Here is a 25,167-nt window from a genome sequence, read left to right on the forward strand (position 1 = left end):
TGTATGCCAGGATGAGATTACTCTGTAGGACAGGGTTTCTCAACCTCAGCACTACTGACATTTTGGGCCAGAGAATTCTTTGCTGTGGAGGCTATGCTGTGCATTGTAGGGTGTGTAGCAGCAGCCTTAACCTCTAACTCCCCCTGCCCCCCCCACCTCAAGTTGTGATAACTGTCTCCAAACATAGCATCGTATCCCCTGGGAAGTATGGTTGCCTCTAGATGTGAACCTTTGCTGCTGGGGATGTCTTTTAAGGGAATGGGGAGGAGAGTGGCCTTCCCTGGCATAGGAACGAAATGGGGGCAAGCTTAAGTGCAGGAGGATTTATCAAGAAAAATTAATTTGATGTGACGTAGAGGGGTGGTGTGTGAAGTGGGCTAGTATGAAAGGATGCTGGGTAGGGACATGGATGTGCTGTGTGCATGCTTCAGAGTTGGAGTTTTATCTGGGAGGCGGGGGGAACCTATTAAGTTGTTGAGTAGAAGGGTGACAGGATCAGAGCCTTGCATTTTAGGAAGATGAATCTGGCAGTTATGTATGTGTGACCTGGATTAGAGTTAGGATGCAGGGGACTATTAAAGTAGTCCGGGAGCAGCAATTGTGGACCATGGTGGTGATAACGGAATCAGTGAAGTTTAGGGTATTTAGGAGAGTAGGCATTAGAGTAAACTGCATATGAGGAAGAGGAATCGAAGATGACTACAATTTAATTTACAGAGAGGGAGAATGGTAGTGCCGTGAAAGAAACTGAGATCACACAATGAGAAACGGGTTATAGAGGAATATGACGTTTCATTTTAGACATAGTGATTTTTTATTTATACATCTTTAAAATTTCCATTCTGGCTGAATGAGTTTTGATTAACTGATGTTGTAGGCCGTTTTGAAATGAAGTTCAGTTTTGGTTCTTCCCGAACAATACACCAGATTTCTAGACAAATAATTTTAGATCTAACTGCCTTTTAGACATCTTTTTAGTGCCATGAAGTTAGGTGTTGAAGAGACAAGAATGAAGAAAACAGTTTTGTCCACTAATGAAATGATGTGAAAGGGTTAATAATACATTCCATTTCCTGACCACCCTTTCCCTTTTCCTTATTACGCACACAAACCTGAGACAGGAGTAACCCAGTGAGTTTACTGCCTTGCCGTAAGTGCTTTCATACTGTTGTGTAAAGGGCTGTGGAATACTAATGAAGAGCAGTTGACTGCATAGGTGCAAAAGTTCCCTTTGGGTTGGACCTTGAAGTCTGTGGAGGTAATTATGTGTTTTAGGAAGAGAGGGCAGAGAAGGCAAAGGCAGGTGGGAGCGACATTGGGTGCTTTATAATTCAGGTAGCTGTGTAGATGCATAGTTTGTGCAAACAGCTACAAAGTTCTAAGGCCCTTAAAATGTTAGACATAGGGTTCTAGTAAGCTTCACGCCAAAATTGTTGCTCTATTCTTACCTTTTCCTGGGTTCCAAAAATTACGTTTGATCATACAGGAGTAACTAATTTAGATTAGTGAAGTGTAAGCCAATGTCAGTTCACAGACCAGAATTTGTCAGTTACTCCACAGGTGTTCATAAGGCACATAGTGATACATATCTTAAAGTTATATTGTTAACATTACCAAAGTATTATGATAATTTTTTTCTAACCAACTGTGATGTTCTAATGGGCAGGAAGTTTGAAAATTGACGGAAGGTTCCTTCCCACCTTCATTAGTACAGCTCTCACACTTTCTTTTCCTGTGGTGTAGAGAGGGAGGGAGTGGTGAAGCATGGGGACAGAATGAGTAGACTTTTGGCTCTCCCTTGTTCATAGAATGAAATACAACATTCAAGACCTTTCGTAATCTCAGTGCAACTTTTCTAATTATTACCTGTTAGAGGAGGTAAAGAGAAATTGAATAACAGTATACTGTCATATTTAGTAACCTGTAGCTATGTCCCTTTCATTCAAAAAGGAAACCAAAAGACCCAAGGGGAAAGTGGTAAATCTGGGAGACACAGGCTTGCACTGGGCCTTGTGCTCGGTGATGACGACTGCTGAATGAATGCGTCTTGCTGCTTCTTGCGTTGCTTAGGTCACTAAGAGGGGCATTCATCAGCTGTTCCTGTGACGGCAGAACAGAATGGCTTTCATGAGCAGAGCATTACAGGGTGGAGGGATACTCTGCAAATTAAGATTCTCTGATGTATTTGATAACCTTTGGCCAGCTTAAATTCTTAACTGTCTTTAACGGTTTTTCTACACCTCCCTTTTAGAGCAATAAGATGAGAAATTATCAGTATAAAATTACTCTGAAATTTAGCACATGCTGGGGCTTTAAAGGGAATTTGGCTAATAAATGTTGACTTAAAGAGGAAACAACTGCCTGACAATAATGCAGTTTTGAATTTATGTAGTATGTTTATAAAAATTAATACTGTTGACTCAAACACATGAAAAAATGTGCAGTTTTGAGAGTTAACTAAATGTCTCCTAACCCTTTAACATTTCAATCATATAACCGTAATAGTGAAATCACTTGTTTCTCTCGAAATCCTACCTGGTTGTAACTACCATAAATTTGACATTTATTCATCATCCACTAGGTAGAACTCTTCATAATTGTAGTTCTTCGTTTACCTCATGTTTTCAAAATATTCTCGAGCCAGCATTTCTAGCTTTTCTCACGTTTTTTATGGGGTAACTGACATGTCCTGTGTCTTTTCCTTTTTTGTAGTTAAACAGCTTGAATTTATGACTGCTTTCTGCAGTGAAGCACACACCGTGGGAGAATCATGGGGGGGTCTATTTCTCAAGCACACTACTTTATTTGCTGTTGCTCTCAACACCAAGAAGTCTTTTACCAGCTGTGCAGCTTCAGGCAGACATTCCTGTGCTCTCCTTCCCTCTCAGGCTCAATTCTCTGAAGTCAGGCTTATCAGAAAAAAGCTAATCATAACCAGGATTGCCAGGGAAAAAAGAACAACTTTTTAAATGTTATGATAGAAAAAACTATACTGATTTAGCTTTAAGCTCACTTTCAACAAATTCTTATTTCACAAGGGTGAAGTCATTTTTTAGCGAATCTAATACATCTTAGCATATCAGAGCATTCAGGCTGGCTTACTTAACTGTATATTTTAATGACGAAAATGCCAAGTCACAGGAAAGGGAAGGACTATGCAAAACTAACCTACTCTTAAGCTCTTAACTTCCAGTTTGCAGGAACTACTGTGACTTGAGGAACAAATGACGTGACCCATAATAGTCTCGCCTTCTCAAATGAAAATTCAGTGCAGTGTCATGATAAAAAGGGGGCAGCGTTTGGCAGGGCTGTTCTAGAATAAGGGAAATTTAAGCAATATAATCACGTATTCCCATCTGTGATTCTTAATTGGATCCTGGTTTGAAGAAGCCAGTTAAAACATTTCGGGGAGAACTGGGGAAAACTTGAATTGGGTGTTTGAAGATGTAAGGGAATTACTGTGAATTTTGTTAGGTGTGATGATAGTATATGATTAAGTAGAACAGTGTCATTTTTTTTACATACAAGCTGAAATATTTAAGGATGAAGTGTAACACATTTATAACTTCAATTACTGAAACTAAGCAATGAGTATGGCTGTGCCGGTTACCGATTTACTGCCTTACTTTGTGATACTGGAGCTGGACCTATAAACATTTCTCCTGTGCCGGCTGGTGCCATGTGAAGCTTTGTCAGTAGGGTAGGTGGACAGACAGTGCACGAGGAAGGGGCTTCTTTTGTTTCTGTTTCTATGCACAGCTGCCAGGGGTGCTCTTGGGACACTGATGGTTAATTTTATGTGTCAAGTCGGCTGGGCCACAGGGTGCCTAGGCTTCTAGTCAGCGTTACTCTCCAACAGGCCTAACTCTCCACCTGGAGGGAAGGGAAGCCCTTTCCAAGGGTATTCTTTCCTTGGGTATTCTCTCTCAGTCCTAGAGTAGTAACCTTTTATCTCCTAATAGCTAACCCCATCGTTGGTTAATTTTTTATATCAAAATTATCCCTGTTCAAACTAAAGGTATGGTTTCTGTCTCCTGACTAGAACCTTGACTAATAACAATAATTACTGTCATATTTCTACTGTTTTATGTTTGAAGTTTTCCTTAAGAGTTCAACTAAATTTCTGATCATTCGTTAAATATTTTACATAAAACAAAGGACTGTTTTCCTTTCTTGTAAGAGTTCAAAATGTACAACCAGAGTCATGACTATATTGTAATACTTTTTACTAATAAATTGAGAGATGATTCATATAAATTACCTATGTATTAAAAACATGTTATTCCCAATTGTGTTAACTCATGTGTTTCAAGAGAATACTGGTATGTACACAATGGACTTGCTATAATAGAATTTTCATAAGCTATACAAGTCTTTAATAACAAGTCAACTTAAACTTTGTTGGAAATAATTTCTACCAAAGATTCATAATTAGCATAATCCTTCAGTGACTGTACAAGTTCATCCAGTAGGTACTCTCCTTGCATAAAAGCTTCAAGATCATGAAGTGACTGGTTTATTCTGTGATCTGTGACCCGGTTCTGTGGAAAATTGTATGTTCTTATTTTCTCTGACCTTCCTTTAGTGCCAATCTATATATTAAAAGAAAAGAGATATGAAATACAGTTAAATTCAGGGCAACTAAACCTACAAATTTAACTTACCTGGAGATAAAGCTCTTGGTTTATAATTTACAACGTTAAAAAGCAAGTTTTAAACATTCTGAATCCTCAAGTAACATGGGAACTTGATAGAGAAAAAAGAATATAGGCTTTAAAGTCAGACAGATTAGTATTTGAATTTTGAACCCTCTGCCATTTAATACTTTAAGACTTCAGGTAATTTATTTCAACTCTATAGTTTTCCCCGTTTGTAAAATACAGACAATACCTACTGCACAGTGATGGTGCCCACACACAGCCTGGCGCACAGCTGATATTCAGATGCTATAGCTGAACACATATAACCTCTGTGAACTAATGTGGTTGTCATCAGTGATGACAAAGTTATAATAAGGAGTTAACATAAAGTCAAATGTCAAACAGGAAGTAAGTTCAGTTTGCTTTGCAACTTTCTTCCATAATTTTCAAAGGATTCAAAATGAATGGGAATTCCATATACCTTTTAAAAATAACTTTGGTGAATGAGAAAGACACCTCTGAATATAAAAAACAGGGCAGAGGTGTAAGATTGCTATAAAACAAGTATAGCCCTTGGTTGAGCTACTTGAATTATACTCTAATTTCGACAAATACACTGAAGTGATTTTAACACATACAAAAACTTGTTTATCTAAAAATATTTTTATCCTTTAGAAGCATTTGTAAGATTTCAGTTTTACCTGAATCTTTCTAGCATTGTATCGTTTACTTGTTTGTTCTTCTACATGCAGGCTGTATAGTTTTGCACGTAACTTTTTCATAGCCATCTCTCTATTTTTCAGTTGAGATCTCTCTTGTTGGCATTCGGAAACAACACCTGAATAGTGTTATGAGAATTAAAGAGTTTTAATAGAGAAATCTTCATTTATTATCAAGGAATACTCCTTTTCCTTCTCATTCTTTTTCTTCTTCCTTTATAAAGGGAAAAAATAGGACTCTAATATAAAAAAGGAAGACTGTAAACTTAACAAGTAACTTTTACAGTTATCGGAAAACTGAAAATTTGAGTTATAGCTCAAAGTATTTCCATATTGAAGGCATACATACTAAACAATAAGCATTAGTCATTTAAAATGGATTATTTTCTGGTACTTTCAGCTAGTCACCATAATTTTTTTTTTAAGTAATAACTACTCATTATACAAACTGAATTATAAAAGTTAATCTTATTACCAGAGTTAGTCACTATTAATATTTTTGAGTATTTCCATCCACTTTTTTTTCTATTCCTGTTTATATAATATGTATTACATAAGACATCATCTTCAAGTTTAATGTGAGGATTTCCTCATATTAAAAAAGAAGAAAATGAACCCAGCACTCCCCTCAGCCACTCTCAGTCAACAGGAATTATGACCGAGATCATTTACAGTAGGCGGTTCTTGTATTCTTTCTAGACAACGGAGGTCTGTTAACCATATGCTCTTTCTCACATGTAAATCAACAGTAAAAACACGTTTAATAATAGTGTACTGTACACTAATAGTATTTTGAAGTCTTAAGGAATATTGAGTTATAGCTCCATTGCCTTACTGTCCAGAATTAAGACAGAACCCCTAGATGTCTGCAGATGGACTTAATGGAAAGAAGCCCCTGAAATTACCTGCAAAACTTTGCATATAAGCATGTTTTTCTGGGTAGCAGGTCCAAGCTTTCATTTTCTCAAAGGAATCCATCTCCTCCTCCCTCCAAAAAAGGGTAAGAACTAGTGATTTAGACCATTTTTTGATAAAGAAGAACCCATGATATTACGTCATTGTGAGGATTTTTTTAAATTAATGATATAGTCACTAACATGGAAATTACCTGGCCTTAGATCCCTCCCTCTTTCTGGCTTTGTAATTATCCTGCAGAGTTTCAGCTAAGGATTCAAGATAAATCAAGTATTAAATAATAACTGTATTCCTCTGATAACTGATGACCTGTGTCAGTGGAAAATTAATCAAGTCATTCAGAATTCAATTTCTTTCTTCACTGTTTTATGTTGAAGAAATAAGTACATACCTGTCGGGAGATGAACTATCCGGACAGCACTGTCTGTGGTATTTACGTGCTGCCCCCCAGCTCCGCTGGCTCGCTTAGTATCAATTCTCAAATCTTTAGGATTAATCACCAGATTAATCTATATGTAAGAGAAAAGTTGGGATTTAAAAAAATTACATGTATGATCTGTTCAAAGAGAAGAACTGTCTATTTATAAATACATGTCATGTATAGAATTTATATAAGGTTTACAGAAGGTTTAATTTTAAGAACAGAAAGTAGTTGGAAGGATACCATTTTTTAAACTTTTCTTATTGGAAGAGCACATTATCAAAACATAAGGTAAAAGAAAAACAAACCCTCCCTCATCCTCAAAAACTGGACTTCTCTGTAATTACCCTCTTCTTAGCAAGAGCAGAACTCAGAAATGTGAGTAATAGAAATGTGAATATAATAGCTAAATGATTTGAGCAAAAAGACTTTAGCAGAGGGGGAAAAAAATGACACTAGCTTAAGAACTATAGGAAGGTTTTATTTTGTTTAATTTTAAATGAAGGAGGATTTAAACATATTTAGAGGCAGAGGAGAGACAAACGGAAATGTTAAAGGCCAAGAAGTCAAGGGTATAGACTCAATTCATAAATACACTGGGGTCTGACATCAGGATAATGCTCTGTCCTGCGAGTCACCATCCAAAGCACTGTATTTAAAAAGCTCTTTCATGAACCATTACAGCCCAGTCTGTGAGATGTCCACAACCCCAGGAGCAGGAATCCTATCATTCACAGGGTGGAATCCTATCACAGCAGGAATCCTATCATTCACAGGGTGGCTCCTTCTTACCGCTGCTGGAAGAGTGAAATGAAATGACATATGGACCTCAGTCTTCAGTCTCCATCTTTTTCTGAAAACTCCTTACATCTCCAAGATGCTTAAGCCAAAGTGACTATATCTAGGTGTGGCTCCTCCCATCTATCCCATTTCACTCTCTCCCTTAACTGTTCTGTTGCTCATCTAGGCTTCACATAAAACTTAGACATGAAGAAAGGAACTCCATTAACCCTATTAGAGAGAAACCCTCAAACTTCCTTCTCAAATCATTCATACTCCATTCTGAAAAACAAGTCATATATTTCCTATCACTTTTCAGCAGAAGGGATATAAGCAAAATAGAACTTCCCAACTAAGCTACCTTAAAAATATTATACAGTCTGAGAATTTATCTGTGAAAATAAAGTATACTCATTATGAACACTGTAGCAATATATTTCCATTTTAATATGATTGGGTTGTAAAGCAGCAATTTTGTTAAGTAATAGTTATCCTTTGTCAAAACAGGATTCTCGCTGTTAATGTTCTGGGAACAAGTCACACAAAGCAAAAGTCTTTATAAAGGTAATCACTCTCGAACTCTATTTAATATCGTTTCTCCTGTACATGGTCTCAAAATAGCTACTTGAAGCTTAGTGGTGGAGAAAAAATAATAAATAGGCAATGTAAGATTAGATCACTTACATATCCTTAATTCTTACCATCTACTGTTAAAATCATACTTTTGGACTGTGAGAATGTATTTGTAAAAACAACTCAAAATACATGATGCAAAAGAGACACTCAATTCAGTAAAGTGAGTGTTACTCTGGGGGCAAGGCACTGTGCTGGTCCCAGGATTCCAAGGAGAGGGGCCTGTGGTGCCTCACCTCAGTGGGTTGGGGTAAGATCGCCACAGTCATGGTGCTGGTGTGGATGCGGCCTTGCTTCTCTGTCCTGGGCACTCTCTGTACTCTGTGCACACCTCCTTCAAATTTCATGTGCTTGTAGGCTTCTGGACCCCCAATGCTGGCAGATGCATGTCTAAGGCCACCTTGAAAACATTGGGGCAAGGGAATTATTTTATTTTTCCTACCATTTATAACAAGTGACCATCACTTCTACCATCTTGAAATATATTTAAAAGAGCTACATAATAAGCATATTGATTATAAAACATACTGAAAACCTTTAACAAGTCTATGATATTCACTTAATATCTTTATTTCATATAATTATTAAACATAAAGCATTTATGGTGTTAACTGTTCAGTAACACCTCTAAAGGACCACTTTTAAAAGACTATTAGTCATTCAGTGGTTAGTACTGAATGACTAATGTTTTATAGGCCATTTCAAACTTGATATATTTGCATTCAAAATTATTAAGGAAATGATAAGCATAAAACTACTTAAGCATCCTTATATATTATAAAGCCTAGTCATGAACTTTCCAACCCTTTCCTAAAATATATGTAGATAGATAAATCTCTACTTTTTCAAAACAGTTTACTGACCTATTTCACTTGGAAAATATTCCAGGGTTTCAAAATGCCATCCTTTAAATGCAGCATACTGCTGATACATATCAAATATCTCTGAGGTAAACAACATTGCCTCCTGACCCCCAACTCCTGCAGTTACCTCCAGGATCAAATCACTTTCATCCGTTTCTTCTGAGGGAACCAAAAGTAAGATAATCTGCAAATACAAAAATATCACCCCTCCTATAATTAAAAAAAACCCTCAATGATTAGATGTAGGATTTTAAATATTTAGAGTTTCCCTAAGCAAATAATTTAATATTGCTGATTACGGTTCAATTATCTTGCCAATTAGAACCATATAATGCATAATTTCCAAAGATATTAATGTTATAACTACATTATAAATGCTATACATGTTCAGCTGACACTTACAGGTGTTTCTGTTTCTTTCTGGTGTTCATGTATACATATCTGTTCTCTACTCAGTTAATAATTCAGTGCTTGCTGTGAGTAGTACACTATATTGTGTACAGCATACAAAAAGATTCTAGCTCTGTCCCTGGAAATTTATAGCCTAGTATGGCAGGAAAAAAACACTCAAATTGCATTTGTATTTTTTTCTAAGCTTCTTTAACATGGAAGAGAAACTTGCAATTTTGGAACTGGAGAGGCCTTTAGAGAAGATCTGGTCCAATTCCCTCATTTTACAAGTAAAAGAAAATGAGAATAGAAGTGAGATGACTCGTTAAAGAGCCACGCGTTAGTCACTGCCCTAACAGGCACAAGAACTCAGACCCTTGTGCCTAAATCAGTCTTCCTTTCATTACAATTCTGTGTTTCACACTGCAGTATGTTCTTATTAAGGAGATACAGAAAAAAGACTTCTTAGATGAGGTGAATTAAGAAAAAAAGCTGCCAACATTTATTGGTTCTTTAATGTTGACAGGCACTCTGCTAAGCACTCTACGTACTTTAATTCTTAAAACATCCTGGGCAGGTTCTATTAACAGCTCCACCTTAAGAAGTGAAAACGAAGTTTAACTCTAGTTGCCCAGTATCCTACAACTAGAAAGCGGAAGAGCCAGAATTTGAACCCAAGGCTACCCAAGTTCTGAAGTATCACTTTGTGTTGGTCAGGAGTTATACTTGCTTTCCTACTTTTCCATCTCTCTGGCCTGTGCCAATAGAATGTGACCACTCAAATCTTGAACTAACATGATAGAGTTTATGTCTGTTAATTACTAGCCAATGAACAGAAACCATTAATACGTATGTCCTTCTACGTCACAAAAAATTTAGAAAATGGGTAGAAGGCAAGCTACATGAAATCTTTCACTCTATAGTGGAACTTTTCTTCTAGAGTGGTGGTGGGGACATTAATTTTTGGTAAGTTCTGCACTTGGATAAAGGGAATCTCTAAATTAAGCACCTCCTTTCTAGGATCCTTCCTCACCGTATCATGTTCTTTCACTTATATTTCCAGATATATCTGCTGTAAACCTTTAAGCTATGCTTTACAGAATTAATGAAGAGTGGATCTAATTTCATGATCCTTCGTCTAACTCCGTATGTTCTGCAGTTCTCCTAGATAAAAAGCCAAAGCAATGCAATTCCATTTTAAAAATTCTAAGGGCCTATTCTAGGCTGGCACTGTAATAGTGTCAGAGACACAAAGATAAAGAAATGTTCCTGCTTCCTCCTACCATCGCTCCATAACCTCTTCTTCTCATCGTCCATCCCCATCCTCACCTCTCTTCAAAAAACAAAAGAAGGAAAATATACTACCAACATTTCACTGCCTTTCTGGCAAATCCTATTAGTGTGACAGTCATCTTTCTTTCAGAGTTCTATCAATACAATCCTTTTAGTATGATAAAAAAACAGGGCCATGGGGAGTATGCTTTTTCCTTCTTTAAAAACCAGTTTATAATTATAAATACTAGCAAGCTGCTTAGTTCTTGACTTGCTTTTATAAACTTCTAATAAAATACATTAGAAGTAACAGCATGCACGGATGCTTTATTCCTTGCACAAATACCATACCTGATGCTTCAATTGAGCTATTTCTTTCTGACATGAAGTTATTTCACTCTCTGCAAGTTTCCTTAAGTCTTCATTTTCATCTAAGAAAAAAAGGCAGCAGGTTAACTTTTCCTTAATTAGTATTAAATTGCTAACAGAATTCAAGGTAATAGTTTTATTGTTATTGTAGCTTAAGGGAAAAATAACAATTATCCTGTCCTTTTAATAATTTATTAATTTAAAGCATATTATGCATTAGTTTTCAAAAGCATGTAGTTAAAAAAAATTTTTTTAAAGTTTTTCCTGATGACAATATGTTCAAAATAAAAAGAATCTCTATAGAAAAATATAAAGAAGCTACAAAGCTTTTCTGTAATTCTGCCTCCCCAAAATGTTCATATTAACAAATATGCTTTTAGTTTTCCAACTCAGACTCTACAATAACAAATGAATACACTGAGCTAGTTAGAAAGACTGGAAGGGGAAGAGAAGGTACCACCAGTTAGACCAAAACTGAGTTAAAAAGTAGGAAGTTATTTGTCTTACTAGTAAATGCTTCATTAATATAAAAGTGTCCACCTAAATAAACATTTAGACCCAACCTAATACTGACAGAATATTTACATGAAGCAGTCTTCTCTCTCAGGCTTTACCTAATTCTTATTTCATCTTTCAGTTTTCATTTTTACCGTACAAAATATACCTCCTCATTCCTCTATCCTATGGACCACATGCAGCCTATAGAAAGGAGACAGGCAGAAATTTTCTTAGCTATTACAATTTTCTGTTTCTGTTGAAAGAACAAACTCTATCAGCTGGAATGTTTATTCATGTATTAACAGCCAATTATGCTGGGAGCTGGGGATAATATGTTAAGACCTGCCCTCAAGGCAGGATTTTAGATCATTTTACTTTCCTTATATTATTCTAGGGGAGAAAAACTCACAAAAAATAAGCTAAAACATTATGTGATTAAATACTAAAATAACAGCATGCTGAAGGATTTTTTGTTTGTTTTGGGGATGGGCAGAAAAAGGAAAGAATTAAGGAGAGAATGACAACAGCAAAACTGAGACAGGTGAATATAGGGAGTGTTGGTGGAATGGCAGGGAATTATTTTGGCAAGAATTTGGTGAAATGTAAAATGTGCTTAATTAGAAAAAGGAAAAATGAATTCTAGCCCTAGTTCAACCACCAAGGTTCTCTTAGGGCAATACACCTAACTTCTGAGTCTCAGTAATCTCAAGAATAAAATGAAAGATCTGAGCTGGATGATCTCTAAGGGGCCTTTCAGCTCTGAAATGCAGTGTTCTGGTAAGGCTAAGGAGACTGGAACTAAAGTGTAGAAGTAATCTAATTTAAATACTACATTTTATTTAATGCAGTATACCCAAAACACTACCAATTTCAACATGTAATCAATATAAAAATATATTTTTTAATATTAAGGCTTTGTGGCTGCTACTTGGACTTTAAGCTTTGCTTAAGGAATGAAACCGATTTAATTTTTTCCCAAAGGATACTATGTCTCAACTATACAACTGCATTAGTCTCCCATTTTCCATGGCATCTTCAGTCCTATTCCAGGCTGCTTCTAAACTGCCACCAATCAAGATTCCTAAGCAAGAAAGCTATTCCTATCATTCACTCCGAATCTGAAAGCTTCTGCTGGCTGGCTTCTGCCAACAGGATGAAATCAAACTTTGTAGGTTAGTACTTGAGCCCCCTTACAAAATGGTTCCAACCTCCCCTTTCTTGGTTAACATAGAGTTCAGTGATTAAGAGCATGAGATTTGGGGTCAGTCCTATCCAAGCTCCATTCCTTACAAGCGGTGTCACCCGAGCTGAGTTATTTTATCTTTATGTCTCAGGTTCCTCTTCTGTTGAATGAGGCTAATAGAACCTACTTCATAATTTATTACGTGAATTGTATGAGTTATTAGATAAAGGAAGCTAAGCAAAGCCTGGAATATGGCAAAGGATCAGTAAAGGTTAAATTATTATTAAATCATCTAAGGGTGGGCCTTTATCCCTGTACAAGTCTTTCCCAACAAGTTCTCCTTGCTCTCCTAGGTTTTTATTGATACATATTTTCACTTATCATCTGTATTATAATTAACTTTCTTGCCCCCAATAGATTGTGACCCTCTCTAGAGCCTTTCCAAAGTGTGGGCCACAGACCAGCAACTAAGCATCCCCAGAAGCTTGTGCAAATGCAGAAACATAGGCCCCATCCAGATTCGAATGGACATGAATCACTTGGGAAATCTGTTAAAACCGCATGTTTCTAGGTCTCAGATTCCGAGTCTGGGTTTACTTAGCACGAACCTCTTCTGTCACTTTTGCGGGTGGTCCCTGTACCACACTTAGAAACGCTGCTCTCGAGCCCATAACAGGACTAGTGCCTTATTTGTCTGGCGAGCTAATCTCCTGCTATTAAATACGCAACCAATAAAGGTCAACTTAAGTTTTGTAAAAGGGCGCAGAGCACTGTCAAGGGAGCCCAAGGAGAGGATGGGACAAGAACTCAGATGCCTTGATCTCTGATGCAATCAAAAAGGGCTGCAACCGAGCAAAGACTTCAGACTCGGAGCGAGTGTGGACATCTGAGCAGCGGCTTAGTGGCAAGGGCAAATGAAGAGTCAAGAGTCTGCTCTGAATTCCGCTCCCCTAGGCACGGCCCTTACCGTGTAGCAGGTGCCCGGTCTCCTGCAGCTCCTGTTCCTTCTCGTTCAGAAGCTTGGCCACCGCCACCAGCTCAGGCCGCCTGACCTGCAACTGGACTTCAGACCCTACCTGGCGCTCGAGGAAGGTCCGTAGGGGTCCGCCGCGGGCGAATAGCTCCTCCAGTGGAAGGCTACCGCAGCTTACGTGTCGGCGGGCCGGGCCAGCAGCCTGCCGGGCCCACCGAAAAGCGCTCCAAAGAAACCTTGACCGCATAGCTACAGCCGGATGTCCGAAGCGGACAAGAGCCGGAAGTTCCGGACGGAGCAAGTCTCGCGCAGCTTGGCAATAGGGGCGAGACCTAGCCAAGCACCGTCCGGCGCACGCGCAGGTTTAAAAGGGCCTCCCGGAAGCCTGGTTGGGAACTTCCGGCCAATTATTATTAAACGGTGTATTATTTGGGGAGGCCGGAAGTTGAGGGGCAGAGCCGGAAGCGATAGGGGAGGGTCCGAGAGACCTCGGGCACCTCCTCTAAAGGCAAGGTCAGACACGCCTCCTTGAACGAGCGGGGGCGGAGTGTTAGACCGGAAGGAGAAAGCAATAGGTTGTCATTACGTTTTCTGACGTCGAAGATTTGTCTCCCAGGCTCTCAGGATTTAAAGTACAGCAATGGAGGGCAGCCTACTGTCCGCTATGGGGGCTGAGGTCACAGCACGGTTGTCCTCTCTCTTGCCAGCCTGGACTGTCGTCTCCAAGAGCGACTTATAGGATGGTTATCAGTGTGTACGTGTGTTTACTCTTACAATTTTCCTGCTCATGTTTCTCTTTTCGACGGTGCTTAAGGTTCGTATTAACAAAGACGTGACAGGTAGACTCGAAGGCAACCACGAGTGATTTAGCAGTCTGCTTTCCTGCCCTTTATCTGCCACTTAATTTACCTGCTTTAAAACGGCTTCCTTCCACACCGAGTCTCATGCCCATTCTCACTTATTCCTTGTTACTCAGCTACTTTTTAAGGTGGTTGAGCCGTTTCATGTTGCAACTAATCACAGCCCAGCAAAGCCTTCAGAGTCCCGCCTCCGGTAGCCCCGTCTCCCCAAAACCACCAACCTCCACCCCCAAACTTGAGAGTGGATTAGTGCCAGGAATACTGAAGTTTACTGGTATAATGCTTTTGCATTTTTCAAAAGACCTTTTCATAGCCCACCAGAGGAATGTACATGAGGGAATAATACAATCTAGACAGGCCTGAGGATGCAAGGGCTGAACGTCCAATCTGGGAACTCCCTCTACCTAACTGGTTTGAGCAGGATTTACTGAGTGGTGGTGTAACTGTACAGAGACCTAATATACCCAAAATCTTCTTACTTATTCTTGTAAAAAAATGGTAAAATACGGGAGCCCTTGACAAGGTTAAGTCATTCTTAAGTCATCTAATCAGAATTGTTGAGGTTAAGTATAAATTCTTATAAAATGAGCTTGCATCGTTTCTTTGCTCTCTCTATACAAATGCAAAGTAGAATGAGCTGACTCTCCAAATAGTATAGAACAAAAATAGGTTTTGCTACTTAGAAGCTTCAACTAACTCAAATCTTCTTTCACTTTGAATGTGTATTAAGCCACACTACTTTATAAAATTGTTTTGCTTTAAAAGTGATCCAAACCCAATTTTAAAAATTCTAATCCGAGTATAGAACAGGACTGATTAGGTTGTCTGTATCTCTTTTAGGAATAGTTTTTTTCCAAGTCTAAACTCAACTTTGAATATTAGTTTAAGCATAGAAATTGTGGGAGCTACTTGAACTCAACATAAATCTCTCAGCTGAATTCTCAAAACGAGTTATTTCAAGAGTATAGTTTATTATTTATAAAAGGTGCAAAAATGTAACAAGTGATAACCTTATAGAACAATGTAAAGAATCCTGCCAGCAATTATTTTCCCTCAGATGTGTAAGCAATTTAAGCAACATAATTAAGTGCACCTTTACTCCTATAGTGTTACACCAATGAGGAAACAGTAACTTTTCTAAGGATACGTTGGTGAATTCTTTATTCAAAACATTTTTTAAAAGTCAGTGTAATGCATGTGCATTTTACAATAATATCCATAGGTTTCCACAATATAGTCAAATGAAAACAGCTTTAGTTTTACTTTGAAAACTCCAAGAAATATACACTGTTCGAGATTTCTGCATTTTTCTCCGTTATGGTCATGCTTAAATTCTATTACATGTTGAAAATTCCGGCATTTTCAGGAAGTCTGATATTGTACATAGGTAAAATAATAAAATAGATTCAAGGAAGGGGGCATAAAAACCCAAAACAACTTAAGTTGGTGGAAAAATAATCTGGATTATCTATTCAATTTATAAGTACCTACAGTTATTCTGGCATTGCAAAATAACCAAACATGGCATCTCAAGTTATATTCATGCATTCAAAATTTCTTTATGGTCCACTAATAAATATTGGTGAAGTCCAAGATAGGGATATAGATTATTAAGTACAATGAACATGGTAGAAAAAATTACACACGTTCAATATAAATTTTACAGAACCAAACACATTGAAATACTTTTTAATATTTAGCAAACACCCTAAAATCATATACAAGATACACTGTATTTATGACAAATAGTCTAAAGCAAGGGGGGAAAAATCAAGCCTTTTACATTATTCCAGTGTTCAGTGTTCATTGTTCAGTGGAAGGCAATATAGAAAAGTACTCAGCAAAATTATCATCAATTTAGATTACCTTTTATGACAGTAAAACTAAAATCTTCACTATCCAAAGGATGCAGAGGATTAAGGTAATCATACAGGTAGTTCAAGGGAAAAAAACTTTCACCTCCTTTAAGTGAATGTTCAAGCTAACACCATTTTGGAGTTTTACTTTCCCATATCAATTTCCAGTTCATTATATTTTCTTCATAGTATTGGTTAGCAGTCACTTAATGGAACCTAGTAGCAATGCTGAGGAATCTGCTCAGAATATTTTTATCTCAGTGTAAATGTCCAGTAAATTTACGTCCAGTATACCCTCTTAAAAAATGTATCACTTTACAGTGGAAAAACCTAACAGACACTACCTCAGCCAGGTGATGAAGTTCAACATCGACAATAATAAGTCGTAATGAATGATGGTATGTACCTTTGAATGGTGTGATATGAATGGCACTTCTGCCGTCTTTCTTCCAAAAACTGGTAACACCTGTCTAATCGTGGGAAAAAGATCAGACAAATTCCAGTTGAGGGCCATCTTACAAAATTCTAGACCTGTACTCCTCAATACTGTCAAGGTTACCAAAAACAAGAAAAGTTTGAGAAAATGTCACAGCTAAGAGGATACATGATGACTAAATGTAATGTGGCATCTTGAATCCTGGAACAGAAAAAAGACAGTTAAAAGCTAAGGGAATCTAAATAAAGTGTAGACTTAATAATGCATTGATATTGTTTCATTAATTGTGACAAATGTTTCATGGGTGTGTCATATATGGGTTCTATCTATACTATCCTTGGAATTTTTCTGTAAATCTAAAACTATTTTAAAATAAAAGGTTTAATGAAAACTTTGATGAACATACAACTGCCTTTTATTCTTTTATTTACTTATTTTCATGATAAAATTATTTTAAAAATCATACTACCTTAATAGTAAAAAGAATGCTTTCTGTTCCGTGCCAGTCCATGTTTTCTACAGGCCAATCTCTTGGTTTAGTTTTACCTCTAACCACCACATATTTATTTGGCAAATTAACTGATATTTATATTCTTCCTATCCTTGGGAATGTTTTATTTCCTGTGGAAATAAAATTTTCAAATGATGATTTCTTTTATTTAAACTTTGATTTAAACCTACAATATTATACACACACACATATGCATATGCACATCTAAATATATCTGTGTGTGTGTCATTGAAAGAAACATACTTCTTGTTTGTAGCTTCAGTGTGATGTTGGTGAACTGAGAACAGTGATTTTGAATCACATTATTGAACAAAGCAATAACATATTCATATATTCCTCTGTCTTAAAATAAGCTTGGTTGTATTTTTTAATGAATAATTAAATCAGATTTTTAAAGTATAGTTTGAAAAAAATCGGGGGAAAGTGCATTAAAATGGCATTTAATACATACATTCTTGAAAATAGGAATTATTATTGAGCTGGAGAACTTTGATAAAATAGTAATATCATATGTAACACTTCACTCTTTCCATGTTTATTTCATTCCCATGGCCATCCTGTAAATTATTATATTCCTCATTTGAAGATAAAGAAACAGGCTCAGAGAGGATAAGTGATTTGCCCAAAGTCATATGAGACAGAAATGTAACTTGAAACCAAATTTATAATTAAAGGCTGGTATCTGGAAACAAAACTTATCGCTCTGTGCACTGTTGTGTGTTGCAAGGATACTACTAAGAGTGTTGCAGAGAAGATCTGAAGCAAGTTTTTGGTATCAGTTTCATTGGTAAATATTTGAAGTTGCAGCAAGTAAGGAATAACTAAACTTTTTGCAGATTGAGTATTGTTTTCTCAGGAGAACAAACATATTGGTCAGAAATTTTTTAAAAACTGAAAAGAGCATGCAAATATAAGTGTCTGAAAACTATGAAAATTAAGGTCATAAACTGTCAACATAAATACACAGGCAAAAAAAATTCTGGAAATATCTTTACCACTTTTCAAAATAATTTGCCAATGTATCTAATGCAAAGTTTTCAAAACTCAAGTTTGACAGGGTTCTATCTATAGACATTTTGGACCTAAGAAATTTTAGGTGGCTTATTTTCCTATTTTCTGATTGTATGTTAAATTTCTTCCTTGTATATTTCTTCCTCAACACATCTGGTATATTGCATTTTTTTGCAAATGTAGTTTGTTACAATTACAATATGACATTTTTTCCAATGTAAGTTAAAAGTGTATAGAAAAAAATGGATAAATTCAAAAAATAAGAATCAGGTATTATTTTAAATCAGCTTAATGGGGTGAAAGTGTATTTTTTTGCCCCTAATAAATAAATACTATTTACTTATTTCTACAATCTTTTTGCAAAACTGAACTATCAGGTAAATATATGATACACATTTCATTCCACAAGTAAGAATCTAGGCAGCATTAAAGGATACGAATAAACACCCCATGCACCATGACCAAATATCAGAACTGGTCATCCTATGTACATATTTTAAAATTGAAAAAAAATGACCACATTATGGTCTTGATTTTTGCACTTCATAGTGTTGATATCAAGATTGTGTTTTGCTATTGTTCTCTTGCCAGTGCACCTGCTGTGCTTAGAGCTGCCCTATAACACTGTCGGGACATCTGTATTACCTTTAGGTAACATAATAATAGTTATCCAGAGTAAAGAAGCATCATGCATTCATTATTAGTGTGATCTATGTTCCAGATCCATCTCTGAAGAAATCTCTCCAATTTATATAAATATATGTATACATATTCATATATAATCTATATCCTCTACTTTTCTTTCCATTATAGACACATCTGAAGTTAGGCATTATTTAAAGAGCATTAACCTCTTTCTGTGTGCATTAGCAGATTCTAACAGTATACAAAGATATCTTGGCAATGTAAAATATAAAGTGTACTTTCTAAAGTGCTAATTTTTCCCCAGGGAGGAATTTACTCACTAGGAAAAATCAAACTCTACCAAAACAAATATTGTGCTCTTGGAATGGTAGCATAGACACCAGTTGAGGGCTTTTTTTTGTTTATTATAGCTCTGTAATTAAAACTGAAGGATTATACCATACTTTAAAAATTGGTAGAGTTGCAAGTACACAGACATACTCTTACATGGAAACTTTAAACGTTTTGAAATTAAAAGAGAAACACTCCCCTCCCCTGAAAATAGGAATTTAGCAGGGAAATCTCATGTAACATCTGATGTGTAAATCTACTCTAGAATCATTCTCAACACAACTTCCTAATCAGATTTCAAAAGGATATACTAGCTTCAAAATCTGTATACTACAAATGCCCAGAGTTAGAGATTAGGACTCTTTATAAGGGCCCTTATCTTTTACATTTGGTAAAATATTAAAGGTATTGTCAAACAGACAATTCATCTAATAGTCCAAAGTATCTTATAAAGATAACTTATGACTAGCAAGTCACCATCATATATAGTAACAACAAGAATATAAAGTCTACATTTAAAAAGATTGATGCATGCAGTGTATCATAGCATATTACATATTTTCTAGTCATGTGCCTCAAACACAGCAACAAGTATGATATTACAACATATATGTGTATACAGCATAGTAGCATAATTCTAATCAAGAAAAAAATTAGATAATTTAGGAACAATAAACTTCACAATAGAAGTGATGATTATTTTAGCTTTTTCTTCACTCGTTAGGAAAAAAATACGACATTTTGTAAACATCTTCATAGCTATCTTTTTCACCATATTACTGAAAACTATTGTTCAAATAGTTAATATCTAATTGACATGGATAAAGCATGTCTTAACACACTAACACTTTCAGACAGAAACACGCATTTGTTAAAAGAAATAATTATTATAAATATTTTCTATCTTGTATTTTAACTACATTTTCATAAATAATGTATTTAAAAGTGCTGAATATAGTAGGATAGTCAGCAACGCCAGTGTAAACAGAAACGTTTTGTTTTCTACTCTGCAAACTTTTTTTTTTAAATCCCATTTTGTCAAACACTGCAACAGTTAAAATATTTGCATAGGGAATAGATAATAGCCCTTTTAATCATATCTCCTGAATTCTGTATAAGTTAGAAAATCAAATTCACTTAAAAAAGCAATTCTTGAAATGTTTTAAGTTTATGGAAAAAGAAAATTACGATGTCAACCTTTCAAGTAAAATAAATGTTAAAAAGAAAACCCCAAACTTGATTTTTTTAAAAAAACTTTAATAAATTAAAAAAATGAGAGGTAGTTAAAAAATGACAAAGGAAACTTATAATTTTAATATCCTTAATATAAGGCCAGTATTCTTAGTGGATATAAATATGTTTAAAACTTTCATTTTAGGTTACTCAATATTTATTAAGTTTAAGATTAAAAAAATAGCCTCCAGGGGATGTTAATATTCAAATGTAACACCTTGATATAAATATGACACTGACTTTTGTGTGTGTGTGCGAGATGGGATACTGTTTTCTTGAATGTCAAAAGTACGTGCCAATGTCAGGCAAGTATTTTTTGTCTTAAAGATTTAGTAGTACATATAAAAAATAATACGGCAGCTAAAAGATTTGAGCACTGTACTGCCTTTCAATTATGGATCAGGATGGTTTGGTTTTAACATTTTTTAAATAAGTCATTTTTAAGATACTATGTGAAAACAGTTAAGGTCTGAAGTAGAGAATTGTCTTCTAGAGAACCCCTATAAAACTTTTCTTGCTTAAAAACTTAGCTTTTCTTGGATTTCACTTTCAAGGAAAATATGCCACAGCACAGATGCTATTCATCAAAAGTTTTATGATGCTACATATAGGCATTCCTTTATTAAATCCTTTCTTTATATTCCAAAACTAAGTTATCAAGCTTATTATTTTTTTTTGCTAAAGTACATACTTTACACAACCATTTTAGAACTGGAGAGCCAGTCTTTAATAAATTAATTACAGTATTGGACATCTGATACATAGATTCATTTTCCTCTATTACAGTTAAAAACAATATCACTCTTTGATTTGTCTTTGAGATAGAATATCTTAAAATTGTTTTGTGCTTTTTTTTCTCTTTTCTTCATATATATATATATGAAGAAAACTCTTCCGTAATGAAAATGCCACAGTTTTGGCAGTGAACAACCAGAGGAATTCCCCATTAGGATTTTCCAACAAACAGAGATAAATAGCTCTTTTTTCATGTACAGAAATATTGGCTTCAAAATTAGTGTACTGAACACAGTATATAGCATGTTGAATATCATAGTTACAATTTAAAAATTGGCTTTTTCTGTCTTAGATTATATTTAAAAATGCAAACCACAGCCAACTTTTTGGCAATTATTTCTATAAGACCATATTGCACGAAAGTCCTTAAATACAGATATAAGTTATGCCATTGGCTTAAATATTAACAACAACTACATGGCAAATGAAGCAGTTTTACTTTGCACATGCAGTCTCTGGATACACTAGGAGACTGTTCATAGGACTACAAATACAGTTTGCTTGCAAGTAGAATGCGTGTTGAATGAAACAAACTTAATTTGGCAATTCATTGTTTCAGGTGGTATTTTCTCCAAACGTAACCATGGATAACCTTGATACAAAATGGAGACAAAGACCATATGGTTGTATTTTCACAGTAGCCTGAGGAATGCTAAACTGTAGTTCTCCAGGAACTCAGTTTCAGGTGTTATTTAACTACTTTTATTTCTCATCCCAGCCCTCCAAAAGGATTTTTTAAAAATAAAAATTAAGATTCAGAAGTAGAGCTGGCAGTACTTTCAACAAATGACTTATAAATCTGAGAGTTCAAAAACCTTGGGAAAGAATCTCTGTGCATTAAGGTATATATCTGAAGTTGGGCATCTTCATACATGTGAGCATTGGGATCCAACAGATTTCTGTTGATCACCTCTCTAACTCGAGAATCGAGGCTGACCTAAAAAGAAATAAGAGCAGATACATTAAATAATATTTTTTCAAAAGATCTCAACTAAGTAAGTATAGATTCATGACATTTCAGAGGAACCTCACAGAATAACTCTAAAATCTTGAGGTTAGGGGCTTCCCTGGTGGCGCAGTGGTTGAGAGTCCGCCTGCCGATGCAGGGGACGCGGGGTCGTGCCCGGGTCCGGGAAGATCCCACATGTCGCGGAGCGGCTGGGCCCGGGAGCCATGGCCGCTGGGCCTGCGCTTCCGGAGCCTGTGCTCCGCCACGGGAGAGGCCACAACAGTGAGAGGCCCGCATACCGCAAAACAAACAGAAACAAAAACACAAAAACAACAGAAAAACAAAATCTTGAGGTTAGGGGCTTCCCTGGTGGCGCAGTGGTTGAGAGTCCGCCTGCCGATGCAGGGGACGCGGGGTCGTGCCCGGGTCCGGGAAGATCCCACATGTCGCGGAGCGGCTGGGCCCGGGAGCCATGGCCGCTGGGCCTGCGCTTCCGGAGCCTGTGCTCCGCCACGGGAGAGGCCACAACAGTGAGAGGCCCGCATACCGCAAAACAAACAGAAACAAAAACAAAAAAACAACAGAAAAACAAAATCTTGAGGTTATGTTTTCAAAGGTTACGTAATAACCCTGCATACTTTTCTCCTTCAAAAGTTGAATTAAACAAACAAAAAACAACTTTTAAACCAGAATTTTAGTTCAGATATCTTGGCTTACTTGGATGTATCTTTTCTACGCATTCACTCAGGAGTTTTTTTGACAATTTCTATTCATTGTTGCGGTGCTAGAGAATTCCCTGGCCAGAATACAAATTGACGTCCTCCTATTATGAGACTGCTGGGGTAACTCTCTTGATGGAACAAGGCAAAAATCTGGTGGAGAGTAGTTCTCTGTCAAAACTTAACACGCATATCAAGTGCTGATTCCCAATAGTTTCAAATCCCAACAAGTCCTCCCGTGTCAGAAGGACACCAGGAATGTGGAAGGGCTGAGTAGAGCAGAACGACAGCACACACTCTTCAGCTCTTCTATCTACCTGGCATGGCATAGGACACTCTGTAGCCCATACCTAGGAATACATCCAAAGGTCTCTGTACTAAAGATTAAGCAGAATATTTACTTGAAATTCAATCTCTGAAAGGAGAAATGTAAGTAGGAATTCAGAGTACCCATTAATCATACAGTGTTATTTGAAAAGTGTAAAGAAATTAAATTCTGCAAGTGATTCAGTTTTGTTTTTTGTTTTGTTTCGGTTTTTTCCTCCCTAAATGCTAATCTGGTTGGAACTGGTAGAGCATGCTGAAATGGGAAGGGGGGGAAATTAAATACCAATAAATGCACACTCTGGGAAAAGAACTAAGGTCTGCTCTGAAATGACATGTTAGCAACACCCTCTAAGAGGCAAACCACCTCAGAGTCTTGATCGGTGTCCATAGTTCTCACCGTTGAACAAAGACTAGGGCATTGTGATCCACAGTTATTTGTCTCATGACGTACTCAAGTCTATACAAACCTTTCGTATTTATAGCTGAACGTTTTGTCACAAGCATTTTGCAAAAGCCTTTTTGGTTTCGGCTTCTTTTCCCACCCACTGTTTGGACTAAGCCTGGGATCTGAAACAGTCCCAATGACGGAAGCCACTCGTATTCCATTTGGTGTCCCCAGATGCCTGAGCTCAGCAGCCCATGTGGTGTTGGGTTCCTTGATATACACCGGGGATGGCTGCTAAGGGAGGATGTGTCGGGAAATGGTGATCCAGACTAAATTTCTGTGGTTTAGCTAGACTAACATATATAGAAAAAATTAAATGTTTCTTGGCTGAACTATATATTCTTCTCTCTAAATTCTAAAGAAAAAAAGAAAAGATGTTCTGGAAATGGATCGTTTACATTTTATTCTCTGTGTTACTGCCATAAGAGGTCATCTTCAAGTACCAAGTAATAAAAAGTACAGAATTTTTATCTAAGCTTTCTCTTTAAAAATATCATTCGTTTTTCTACTCAAAAGGAAAATATTGACATTGGAGTTTAAAGTGATAGATCTTATTCTGAAATGTGGTGTTATGGTCAAGTGAATCTTAACAAACATATTCTATTATTTTTGTAAATTGTGCTCTTACTTTCAAACTTGGGAAATTTTTCTTTCATTGGAGAGAGAAACATTAGATTAGTGATAAAGAGGTCATTTATTTCTTAAAGAATAGCATAATGAAATATATTCTATTTAACATATATGTTCCCTAACACATATAATTAACATATTTAACATGTGATAAACTGGTGACAGTTTATCAGTAGCTGGAATAATATTAGTTATCTGAAGACAGAGAAATAAAATAATCTAAATTAGTAAATGTGTTGTCTTCACTGTATAATTAAAACTTTTTTTGGCTAATTAAAAGCAGTAGTGAAATGCAGTACAGAAAGTAGTACCATTCAACATTAGTAATCTGTAACAAAAACACATTTGCTCTTTCCATTTGAAAAATAAAATATTTTCCTAAATATCTGGTTGTTTGTTTGAAAACGTTGTCTGTCAGTCAAAACAAGTGTCAAACAACAAGGATAAACCCCATGAGCATAACAGTCTATAGTTTCATCTTGTAGGATCTTTGTGCTTCGATTGTGGAACATCTATAATACAAGTTAGTGTGGGTGGATCCCAGCATGGGCCTGAGCCATTGTCACCCTAGGATTCACCCATGATTGGATGGCTTGTAAGGCCAATGCATAGGACTGAGGAGTTTCCTGTAAAGAACTCATGCTAGGGGAAGAGAAAGTTGAGTAGCACAAGACAAGAGCTATCCTTGGGCAATGGAAATTCTTTTCTTACTCAGTCCTCACAGACTCCCATATAGGTGGGGTGAAGGGAGGGACGCAGTGCAG

The 25,167-nt window shown here is 36.4% G+C and overlaps 2 protein-coding genes across 5 annotated transcripts in view; both read right to left on the bottom strand.

Annotated features, from left to right (window-relative positions):
• Positions 1 to 790: 790 nt before the first annotated feature.
• On the bottom strand, positions 791 to 15,039 carry MTRF1L (mitochondrial translation release factor 1 like). 2 transcript variants are annotated; one of them, XM_024747887.1, is made up of 7 exons: positions 13,651 to 15,033; positions 10,985 to 11,064; positions 8,972 to 9,155; positions 8,345 to 8,508; positions 6,666 to 6,783; positions 5,342 to 5,478; positions 791 to 4,592 (listed from the first exon to the last, which is right to left on the bottom strand). In XM_024747887.1, the coding sequence occupies exons 1-7, from the start codon at positions 13,901 to 13,903 to the stop codon at positions 4,392 to 4,394; spliced, it is 1,137 nt and encodes a 378-aa protein (XP_024603655.1). In that variant the 5' UTR covers positions 13,904 to 15,033; the 3' UTR covers positions 791 to 4,391. The 2 variants fall into 2 exon arrangements, with proteins under 2 accessions (XP_024603655.1, XP_024603656.1); XM_024747888.1 differs by lacking the exon at positions 791 to 4,592 and having other exon boundaries at positions 5,348 to 5,573; positions 13,651 to 15,039.
• Positions 15,040 to 15,282: 243 nt separating this feature from the next.
• RGS17 (regulator of G protein signaling 17) overlaps positions 15,283 to 25,167 on the bottom strand; it is an 85,325-nt gene continuing 75,440 nt past the window's right edge. Inside the window, exon 5 of one of the 3 annotated variants that reach the window (XM_024747890.1) lies at positions 15,283 to 22,270. In XM_024747890.1, coding sequence (XP_024603658.1) covers positions 22,082 to 22,270 — 189 coding nt within the window. In that variant the 3' untranslated portion in view covers positions 15,283 to 22,081. The remainder of the gene's footprint in view (positions 22,271 to 25,167) is intronic. The other 2 variants (XM_024747891.1, XM_024747889.1) reach the window with 2 other exon arrangements.

This window comes from Neophocaena asiaeorientalis, unplaced genomic scaffold, assembly GCF_003031525.2.
Source record: "Neophocaena asiaeorientalis asiaeorientalis breed wild unplaced genomic scaffold, Neophocaena_asiaeorientalis_V1.1 scaffold123, whole genome shotgun sequence".
Lineage (NCBI taxonomy): Eukaryota > Metazoa > Chordata > Mammalia > Artiodactyla > Phocoenidae > Neophocaena > Neophocaena asiaeorientalis.

Bases quoted from the DNA above. Each gene is read 5' to 3' on its own strand.
- MTRF1L (XM_024747887.1), bottom strand. From the start codon at position 13,903: ATGCGGTCAAGGTTTCTTTGGAGCGCTTTTCGGTGGGCCCGGCAGGCT. The intron at 11,065-13,650 runs GTAAGGGCCGTG...TTTTTTTCTTAG, and splicing joins GACCGGGCACCTGCTACACG to ATGAAAATGAAGACTTAAGG. The intron at 5,479-6,665 runs GTATGTACTTAT...AACACTATTCAG, and splicing joins GATAGTTCATCTCCCGACAG to GTGTTGTTTCCGAATGCCAA.